The sequence below is a fragment of the Danio rerio genome, chromosome 15, assembly GCF_052040795.2.
Source record: "Danio rerio strain M-AB ecotype USA chromosome 15, GRCz13ab, whole genome shotgun sequence".
In the NCBI taxonomy this organism is placed as follows: domain Eukaryota; kingdom Metazoa; phylum Chordata; class Actinopteri; order Cypriniformes; family Danionidae; genus Danio; species Danio rerio.
Window position 1 is genome coordinate 1,923,738 of NC_141035.1, and position 11,263 is coordinate 1,935,000.

General features: G+C 40.5%; 1 protein-coding gene across 15 annotated transcripts in view; it reads right to left on the minus strand.

The window, feature by feature from the left end:
* dock10 (dedicator of cytokinesis 10) overlaps nucleotides 1–11,263 on the minus strand; it is a 147,467-nt gene that overhangs the window by 60,483 nt on the left and 75,721 nt on the right. For all 15 annotated transcript variants that reach the window (XM_087283462.1, XM_087283459.1, XM_087283458.1 and 12 more), the window contains 8 exons: nucleotides 11,148–11,230; nucleotides 10,920–11,042; nucleotides 10,765–10,844; nucleotides 9,423–9,610; nucleotides 5,963–6,028; nucleotides 4,501–4,593; nucleotides 3,381–3,504; nucleotides 2,707–2,828 (listed from right to left, as the gene is read on the minus strand). In XM_087283462.1, coding sequence (XP_087139588.1) covers nucleotides 2,707–2,828; nucleotides 3,381–3,504; nucleotides 4,501–4,593; nucleotides 5,963–6,028; nucleotides 9,423–9,610; nucleotides 10,765–10,844; nucleotides 10,920–11,042; nucleotides 11,148–11,230 — 879 coding nt within the window. The remainder of the gene's footprint in view (nucleotides 1–2,706; nucleotides 2,829–3,380; nucleotides 3,505–4,500; nucleotides 4,594–5,962; nucleotides 6,029–9,422; nucleotides 9,611–10,764; nucleotides 10,845–10,919; nucleotides 11,043–11,147; nucleotides 11,231–11,263) is intronic.

Consider the following 11,263-nt stretch of genomic DNA (forward strand, 5'->3'; position numbering starts at 1 on the left):
ACACAGTACAGTTACGATCTTATTGCCGCATTAGATCAGTGGAACCTTTTTTTTTGCCTGAGACTCCCTTTTCCCCAGGAAATACGGTAAGGCCCCCCTCAACATTTAATGATATTATCGCTCATATAAGTTTGCAGTAAGGATGACAAAAAATGTTGTTTTCAAACAAACGATGTGTTTATTACTATGTCTACATATGTTTATGCACAAATAATAGCCTAATGTAAAATAACATCAAAAGCAAAACATCAGTGGGGCCTTTGTAACTGAAAAATGTAAGACTTTGACGTTTAAATTGGCCTTATATTAGTTGCCAATTATTAAAAATGTTTCTTGTCAGTAGTTGTGACGTGCCTCGTCTCATTTTGGGTGTGTCGGTTCTTTTGCCTTGCGCTCATAAAATGCTCTGGGCTTGTTGTGGCAGGCCCGGATTGGTTAATCGGGAGGACCGGGAGAATTCCCGGTGGGCCGGTCCGTTTTTTGGCCGCGAGAGCCGGTGTCCCTAGCTCCAGAATCTGTTGCTTTCAGCAGTTAAACTTTTTAAATAATTTATTTATTTGACCACAGTCTTCTTATTCATTATTTTACCGCAGCTCTGCTCTGTTTATATATAAAACCAGCCTACAGGTTATTGATGATATAACTCAGATGGGTGATCTCTGGATATACAGCTGCTGTGGTCCAGTCGTTAGCATGTTAAAATACAACGCCACCGACAGGGGTTTGATCCTCGTCTGAGTATGTTTTTTTTTTTTCATTTTTATTGTTAGGACATATACAATATGTCCTAACAACAATACTGTTAGGGTTGTTGAACATCTGAAGTTCTAAAACAGCTGTTTTCTTAAAAAAAGATGTGATATTGTAATTAGAAACTGAATTGAAAATGAACTTATTTTAATATAGTCAGTCGTGAACTGAGGCGGGCCGGTCTGAGGCTTGAAACTCCAGGGCTGAAAAGGAGTCCCACTCCGGCCCTGTGTCGTGGTATAAGTCGTCTTCAAATGTTTTTATAATTTGGACGGCCTCACGCATTCGTTAGCAAGAACTTTGGCGCAGATAATACACTGTGGCTTGGTCAGGGACTCTTTACTTCGAGTAAATAGAATAAAACCATAGTTCAGGTAACTATCTTGGTATTTCCTGCATTTCGCTTTTTTTTAGTTTTGCTAGCGCTGCAACCCAAAGTGTTTGGAGCTTCCTCACCTGGGTCTAGTATGCTTAGGTCATAAGTATTAGCTGCTGAAGTGTTTTTTTGTGGAGGACGAATTACAAATTTGTTCATTTTTTTGTTCAGCCAGTGTAACCCCGCCAGTCCTCCAACCTGCTCCGAGCTGGTATCGAACTGGCGACCTTCCGCATGGGAGTCGGTTGCTCTACCAAGGAGGCTAAAGACCATGACCTCTAGCGTCTGTCGCTAGAGCACCTTTAGAGGTGAGAGGAGTGAGGTTTACCTGCACAGCTCTTACTAGCTGGCCCCCGTTACACTCACCCCCTAAACCTCACTCCCATCCGGGTCATGGCACCAATGCAACCCCACCAGTCCTCCGTCACCCAACCCGCTCCCAGTTGGTATCGAATCTGTGACCTTCCGCATGAGAGTTGGTTGCACTACCAAGGAGGCTAAAGACAATGGCCTCTAGCGTGTGTCGCTAGAGCACCTTTAGAGGTCAGAGGAGTGAGGTTTACCTGCAAGAAATTTTAAAAATCTGACACGACCCCCCACAGAGGGCCTTGTGGGCCGAGACCCCCCTGTTGGGAACCGCTGCATTAGATCATTATGATAACATGATATCGTTGCCTTCAGTGATTCCCTGAAGATAAATACCAAAAAAATAAAGCAACTGTATAACAACAGCACTCGCCATCGTCTGATCTCATGTGAAGCAAAAGATTACAATCAAACTTGCGAAGTCTAAACTCACAAGGAGAGGATGCAGGACTGAACTGGGTGTGTCGGCTACTTAATATTGAGGAAAAGCCCCAATCAGATAGGCGAATGTCTGCAGCCCCGCCTTCGTTCTCAGATGTCCCCCATTTCCCCCATCCACATTGAGATGGAGCAGCAGCGTTTTAGAATGAAAACAGCCTCTCCAGCATTTTCGAGATCAGTGTAGCGTTTTCGGGGCTCGAAAACTCCGGCGTAGTGTGGACGGATGGCGTAACCATAGCCAAACTGAAACGTTTTAAAACTAAAACGCATTAGTTTAAATCTGATGACTGGTGCTGTAGTGCTGTCTCAATTCTCAGGGGTCAATTTGAAGCCCTTACCCTTCACACTCTGTTTCAAGGGCCAACAAGAAGGGGTAGAGGTACAAAAATAGAATTAGGATCGAGCCAAAATGTGTCATTTTTACTGTTGATCATCAGTTGGCAGCATTAACCCATTAAACCTGCGCTAAAAACTTTCAATGGAGTAAAACAGCAGATTATAGTGTGTGCAGAAATATACTTACTGTGTGTATGATGTTCTGAGAGCTACTATGATGCACTCAAACTGATGATCAACAGCAAACATTAAACATCTTCCCAACAAGGAAAACCACCAACAATCAAGAAAAGCATGATTGTATGCTGTCATAAGCCGTGTGCAAAACACACTGAGCCATTAGAAAACCTTTAAACTAAAAAAGTTACCTTCTTCATCACCATATTAATCATCCTTTTTCTAAACGGATTGTTTTATTTCTCAATGCTTGAACTGACCTTGGTGGACGAAGGCTCTTTAATGTGTAAATAGCCAGCAGGCAAAGTGCAGGAGACAGGAATGCTGAAGTCCTGAGAGGAAATGCGTCCATCCTTTAGAAGAGGCAGCCATGCATAACCCACTGCAACATAAAGCACAAACACACGATAAATGGCCAATCTAATGGTAGATTGAATGTTACAAATGAATTAATTGTATGTTTTTATAATCAGACTTGATAGAAACAGTCTGCAGAAACACTTTGATTGACATTCCCCCTTTGCATGTGTCATCAGAGGGGGAAAGCCCCGCCCACTAGTGACCCCTCATTAGCATAAGACGTTAGTCTTGTTTTTGAATCTGCCACTATACTGACACACAGGCATTTGTAGCTCCGCCCACTTCTGAAAAGAGCACAATCTCTTTTGAATTTAAAAAAAAAGAGCACAATCTCTTAATTTGAATTTAAAGCGACAGTCACCAAAATTAGGATCAAAGCCTAAAAGGGTCCGTTTCGTAGAGTTATAAACAATATTTGAGTGGTATTTTGAGTTGAAACTTCACATCTAGGTCTTCACATCTTCACATTCACCCTAGATACTTATTTTACATCTTGTAAAGAGGGGTATAATAAGACCCCTTTAAGTTCAATTTACATATGCAGAACACAGGTTTTGTGCTGAACGGGCGATACCTGGCAATTCAAGAGCCTCTTTCTTCTTAGAGCTGGTCTTGGCATTGATGTCACAGGTCACATGATAGAAGGAGAAGAGTATATGGTGTTTCTCATGAAGATGTGTGGGCAACTCAATCTTGACCTGATCAAACAGAGCACAACAAACATTAATGAACAGATAGCTTTTCAACTGAAATATACAGTGCTTAGCATAAACCCTAACCCTAGTGAAAATGAATAGTTTTACAAGTTTTTCAATGTATTTAGCCACAATCGTTGGTGCATTTAAACAAAAGAGTTTTATTAAACAATTATATAAATCAAAATAGGAGACATCTTTAGCAATAAAAAGATAATACACTTAAAGTCAAACAAGCTATTGAAACAACAACAAAAACTATAAGACTTCAACTAAATTATGTATTTTTATGTGTGTCTTTAGATTTTTCCTGTTTATTGACATTTTATTTAATATTTTTCACCAACATATTAATTTAGGTCTACTCATGTTTGGCCTGTGATCTTCAGTTTATTGTTAGATTAATTCCAGTTTTGATTACTGAAAAATCTGTACAGTTGAAGTCTGAATTATTCGCCCCCTGTATATTTTCCCCCAATTTCTGTATAAGCGAGAGTTTTTTTTTAACAACTGATTTCTTTTCTCTTTGCCATGATGACAGCACATAACATTAGACTAGATATTCTTCAAGACACTAGTATTCAGCTTAAAGTGACATTTAAAGGCTTAACTAGGTTAACTATGGTAAAGTTAGGGTAGTTAGGCAAGTCATTGTATAAAAATTATGACTAATATTGCTTAAGGGGGCTAATAATATCGGCCTTAAAATGGTTTTTAAAAATTAAAAACAGCTTTTATTCTCTGTAAAATAAAACAAATAAGACTTTCTACAGAAGAAAAAATATTATAGGAAATACTGTGAAAAATTCCAGAATGTGTTCAACATCATTTGGGAAATATTTGATAAAGAAAAAAAATTCACGGGAGGGCGAATAATCTTCAAATGCATGTGCACAAATATAATATTGTAAAGCATCCTTTAAAAAAAACATGAATTCAAAAGAGAGATCTGTGAGGGGTGTTCATTTACGCAACATCTATGAAGAATAAGCCAACAACCTCATCATAAAAGTCTGGGTTCTGTGAATGGTGCAGAACTGTGGTACAGGCAGTCGTGGTAAAAACTGGGCCTCCGGGCTTTCCATAGATGCACTGTGGAAACAGATTTAGAACATTTCTACACTTGTAAAGCCAAAAGGGCTGTTTACACAAAGCATGATAACTGCTGGGCAAAGATTAATATCCATAATTCACATCCAAAATAAGTTTGCTTTGATATGTGTGTGAGCTCTGTATTTTATTATCTATCTATCTATCTATCTATCTATCTATCTATCTATCTATCTGTCTGTCTGTCTGTCTGTCTGTCTGTCTGTCTGTCTGTCTGTCTGTCTGTCTGTCTGTCTGTCTGTCTGTCTGTCTGTCTGTCTGTCTGTCTGTCTGTCTGTCTGTCTGTCTGTCTATCTATCTATCTATCTATCTATCTATCTATCTATCTATCTATCTATCTATCTATCTATCTGTCTGTCTATCTATCTATCTGTCTGTCTGTCTGGCTGTCTCTCTCTCTCTCTCTCTCTCTATATATATATATATAAACATGCACATGTATGCGTATATTTGAGAAAATGTCTTTATATTTGGATATCAAATAAATATGTATATGATAAGTGTATATTATCTGTGCATTGATCTATATTTTATATAGCTCTGTTTTTATGTATGTGTGTCTCATGTCAACACAAATGTTTATTTTGGATGTGATTTATCTATATGCGATTAATACTACTATATTTGTTCACACCAACAAACAATAACATTTTGTTAATTTTCAGTTTATGCTTTTAGCATTACCCCCGTTTAACCAGCAGATGTCCTCAGTGTGCTCCGTTTTTAGTGCACATGACCAGTGAATCCAGCTCGTGTAATCCATCTAATCAGCTAATTTAGCGATCGTAGCCAGTTTAAGTGGAACATAAACAACACAAATGATTTTTTCCCAGCACTTTTCAAAGGAAGGAACACAAAAATGCCCAAACTCCCCCTGGATTACTGAGGTACTTTTATTTTAACACTTCAATTTGTTTTAGTGGCTTGCATAACTTCTATCATTCCACACATGGTATCACCGACTGTTTTCAAGATATTTAAATAACCTTAGACATTAACATTATTATTGACTTCAATAATCTTAACTTCAAGAAGTGTGCTTCTCCACAATGTTGCTTGTAGCTTTAAATTCAGTTAAATTCAGGATTATTTGTGAAGCGCTTTGCACAATGATTATCATTCTAAAGAAGCTTTAATTGTGAGAGCCCTTAATATTTCAATGGATTCTGTCTGGCTGTCAGTGTTTGATCCTTTATTAGCTGTGAAAAGTTTTTTTTTTCTGAATGTGATCTATTGTTATCCAGAATGATGTCTTTATTATGATCATCTTTATAGTTATTGTCCTTGGTGTGAACAGGCCTAAACTCTTAAGACTGTGTATATGCAAACTGAGGGAAACTTGTGCTATAACCTTAAGTGGCTTGGCATGTTCTTCATCGGAGCTTCGAAACTCCACACAGACTGCAATATTTCGAGCCTATCGAATAAAAAAGACAAACAAACAATAATAATAAGAAGAAAACCATAATGTGACACTGCATACACTGATACACTGCATGAACTAAATGAACAAAGAGCACAAAACTTTAAAAAACACAATGAAATGTGTTCATTTGACCTTGAGCAATTTTAGCTTGTTCACATTCTCTGTTTATTTGTGTGACAAAATATTTAAGGCGGTATTTTACCAGAAAAAAAATAAATAAAATTTAAATGGCATGCAAAATGGCACTTTTCACCAATGAATTCATGCATTTTTATGAATTTACATTTTTTTCCAGGCTCATTCTGAAAATGTACCACTATAAACATTTCTGGAGAGTGTCAAATACATCCCGGGAAGTATGTTTTTTGCAGTTTTTTTTTGACCGAGGCCGCTGTGTATGCTTTTTCAGATCTTAAATTTCTCTCGCAAGTGCCATCGCGAGTTGTTCTCGCGTAAATCCACCAGAGGCCGCTGTCGACTTCCTGACTGACTGACTAAGTGACTGACCCACCCTCCTCCTTCCCTAAACCCAACCGACAGTGTTTTCAAAAGCACCGACTGACCCGCCCACCGACCTCCCGAAACCCAACCGACAGTTTTAAAAAGCAATCCAGAAAAAAAGCCCTCGCGGCAGCCTATTTTTAACCTAGTTTTTTTTATTTTACCACATTCTCAGACCTGTTTTTACTTTATTTTATTTTTGGGCTTTAGTTTTTGTCTTACCTGCTTTCTGGAACCGTTTCTTATCAGATTCAAACCCCATTGTCATGGTCAGCTCCTCTCTGCATCTCAAGTCGTGTGCGGCGAGCCACTGTGGAAAAGCTGTCCACCCGAAGGTAAGCGGTCAGCTGCTAGCGCAAAGAGGAACTGGGTCATACCACCCTGTAGCGTTCGTTTTAAAGACGAATGCACCCATACGTACTGGCTACATATTTCTCAATCTCCAGAAATGTATATAGGGCTGCGTTTTCACAATGAGCCTATGTTGGAAACAGAATATTGAGTGGGGGTGGGTCTTTCTTTTTGCGCATCATTTCTTCATAGAAAACTAATGGAAAGAGGGGCGTGGCTAAGAATATTGTGTCGGAAGTGTCAAATTGACATCCAGCGGTGGACTCCATAGGGCAGTGGTCACCAAACTTGTTCCTGGAGGGCCGGTGTCCTGCAGATTTTAGCTCCAACCCTAATCAAACACACCTGAACAAGCTAATCAAGGTCTTACTAGGTATACTTGAAACATCCAGGCAGGTGTGTTGAGGCAAGATGGAGCTAAACCCTGCAGGGACACCGGTCCTCCAGGACCAGGATTGGTGACCCCTGCCATAGGGAGTGGTCAATCTGGCCTGCCACTGTGAATCTGGCCTGGCACACCCAGCCCCCCACACAATCTTCACTTACCAATCAGAAGAGCTTGGAGGCGGGGCAACAGTTGCAAGTTTTTATTTACAGGCACTCAAGGTTCTGTCCACACTAATTATGGTCCAATTCTGCAGGGTCTCCACAAAAATCTTGTGTTTTTACCTGTGGTATGTAGTCATCTATAATCCCGACGCAACATTGCTTATTTTGCGGTGTGACTGTTGCAGATGCACACATTGCAATATCGATACTGAAACAATATAATGTGCAGCCTTACTTTATGCTGCACTTACTTTAAAACCATTCCTGAGTAGGGATGTAACGGTATCAGAATTTCACGGTACGGTAATACCTCGGTATGAATGGCACGGTACGGTATTTATTGAATAATTTACAGGAAAAACAAAACTAATGAAAAGACTCGAAAAAAGTGCCAAAAGTGTTTATTTACCTTAGCATTGAACACATCAATGACATACAAATTAGCCATCTATCTGTAAGTTTTGAAATAGGAACTTCAATTTTTCAATTTTAATAACAAAAAACTATTAAACCATATAAAAAAAATAAAGTTTCAATTTAGTATTGTTGAAAACTCATCACATTCAACATTTAATCACTCACTCACTTAGATAGAGATGGGTTTTTTCAAGGAAAATTATCATATTACTATAATCTGGTAAAAGCTGGGATCTCTGGGCATGTCCCCTGCAACACACAGACAAAAACTCTCATTTGGGACTGAGGTTTCTGGGACAGAGAGATATGATTTAGCCAAGGTTGACAGCAGTGGGTAACGCTGTGCATTGTCTTTCCAACACTTGAGAGGACAAGTCATAAGTGAGATAGAGGTCTCTTTGCGGTACAAATCAATGTCTGCATCAATCTAACAACCCACATAGCAAAATTTCTCTGGCCCAGCTCTGGCCCACACAATCAGGTTTTGCTTGGCCCACATGCCGCAATGAATTACTGTACATGACTGGACCAAATTTGGCTTCCAGACAAGGGCCAAACACGGACCATATCTGGGCCAAGTCTCAGCCAAGTTAATAACTCATAACTGGGCCTGAACTGGGCCAGATAGGTTGGTGTGTCACGATTGCAATGAAATTGATAAACCCATGGAGTGATGCGCTTTAGGCACACTATGGGCACGCTTTTTCTCAAAGTGACCTGATTGGTAGAATTTTTTTTCTTTACTCAAAAATGATTTCAGTGTATTTTAAATGTGGGTCAAGACTGGCCAAACTCACATGGCCCACTTTCAAATTTTTAAATCTGAGCCAAATACTACGTTTTACATCTGGCCCAAATCTTGTATGCCACCTTAAAAACGCTGCCACCTCTGCCAAACCCGGGCCATGTTTGGCCCACATGCTGTATGCTAGTGCCGGATGAACGCCCGCTGTGCCAGCTTTTTGCCAAATCTGGGCCAGAATTCTTTGCTACTAGGGAAGTGTGCTGTGTTCTGCAGTCCCCATGACTGTTTTTAGTCGTATTCCCCGATTTATATATTTCACCACAGTCTGGCACTGCCTGCATACAGTTTTCTTCGTTGTCTGTCACCTTTTCTCCTTTTTCGTATCTTTTTAGAAAGAAACCGAAATGCTTCCACACGTCCGATTTAAAACCGCTTTAGGTTCGATCATTTCCAGCTCTTTTTCTTCCCCGCTACTAGCAGCACACTCCATTACCGCATTACTGGATCTGTAGTGACAACAGACCGCAAAGGATGATGGCCACGCCTGGGCTGATGGGAATTGTAGTTCCCGCTACCTCCCGTTCGCTTCATTCACCTGAGCAAACGCTTCTCAGAAATATAGTTTTATTGAGTCATGCGCCGACGGTATTTTGGAAAAAAATTACTATTGCGGTATGACGGTATTTACAATATTGTTACATCCCTATTCCTGAGTGCTGACTCTTGGGTTTTTTAGATCAGTGTTGTTCAGTGTGAATGAGCCTTTAGTGTTTGTGACAAAACGACACCTCTTTGACAGTGTGTGCGCTACCTAATAATCACCTTAGCAAAGCTCTTCTGGCTGTCATACTTGAGGTGTTTAGGGTAGATGTAGATGTGGTTCTTGTAGACTCTGTAAGGTTGAGCGAACTTTGACGAATCCTGCAGGAACTCATCGATTTCCACTGTAGGAGCATGTTGGCTGCAGTCCTCAAACGGCTTCAGGGCAACATATGAGGAGGTCACACAATCTGAGAGGCATAATGCGAGTCAGAATCAGCTTTATTCGCCAAGTGTAGTTTTCACAAACACGCATATCAACACGTGATGTTTTATAAACAAATTTCCGGAGGAGCAAGATCAGTCTTTGACGAAGCTAATTCATCACACACACAATCATTCTATTATCCAATCAGCTCAAGAGCAAACCCCTATAAATAGTCAAACACGTCATACCTCCGTTTCTCTCGACTTCAGCGTCCCTCCACCACCCCAACTCCAAACTATTAAACCAGATACCTATTTAATTCTGAGGGGGGAGCGTTCTGGAGTCGGGCTAGACGCTGCGCTCGGACCCTATCTCTTTCTATCCTGATAAGGGCAATAACACAAGTTAGGGTGTCTTCCCGAGCTCAGAGCCCTCTCCCCGGACAGCACGCCAAATACACATATTCTATTCAGTGAAATATCTGTGAGTGTGAACTCGTGAAAAGAACACTCTCCAGGACACCGGCGCTCCAGGACCGAGTTTAGACACTCCTGTAACTAGGCTTTCTAGAAACCAACTTGCCTCAATGCATCTGCAAGGATGAGCTAAAATCTGCAGGACTGAGCTTGATAATCGCTGATTTCCCCGCTGAAAATCCAGCTTAAACCACCCTAGGCTGCTTGGCTGGTTTTAGCCTGTAGACCAGGCTGGTTTTAGAAGGGTTTTGGCCATTTCCAGGCTGGTTTCAGCCATTTCCAGCCTGGTCTCAGCTGGTCAGACTGGAAAATGACTTGGTTTAAGCTGGACATAGCTGGTTTTGGCTGGGCTTCCAGCCTGGCTAGGTTGGTCAAGCTGGTTTTAGCTGCTCATCTCCCAGCCTGACCAGCTGGAAAAGACTGGAAACCAGTCTGGAAATGGCCACAACTCCTCTAAAACCAGCCTGGTCTACCAGCTAAAACCAGCCTAGGCTGGTTTAAGCTGTTTTTTTAGTAGGGTTATCCTAAGTTAAGCTAAAAAATCTCCCATCAGATCCACAGAGATCGACTGAATGGATTAAAAAATTACCTGTTTAACTCTAGGAGACTTGTAAAATGAGCTAATTTCCTAATGCCACTATTGTGCTTGTTCAGATGCCTGTTTGTTTTTAGTAATGCAAACATGTTTGCTGAAGGTGTTTGAAGTATGAGGAGAACCTACTGGGACATTCCATGGGAACACAGTCCACATTTATTTCAAGGTTTCCAGGGATGGTCTGGAGTTTACTGGCCTTCTCCGCCCTGTAGAATTGCTTTATTTTAGTAATTCATCAAGACATTTCATTATTATTTTGAACTCGAATGAAGAGCCTGTACCTCCTGTACTCGGTGATGAGCTTGATGAGGTCTTCGGTGGAAATCTTGTTGCTTTCCTGTTTAAAAAGAGGAGAGAAGCGAGACTCCCTGTCCACTGTGCCCTGGTTGTCCTTAAACACTGACCTGTGATTTACAGATTAAAAAAAAGTTATGCTTTAATTAATATGAGAAGTTTTAGCCCTACTTATTTATTGTGACAGTGGATATATGCTGCTAGGACTCTCTTACCTTACAGACCAGGCGAAAGGCATTCGGTACTTGCCTAGTTTGCTACAGAACTGCTTATTGGATTTCAGCATCTTGTGTACAGTCTAGAAACAAAAACATATTTAGTCTAAAAATGC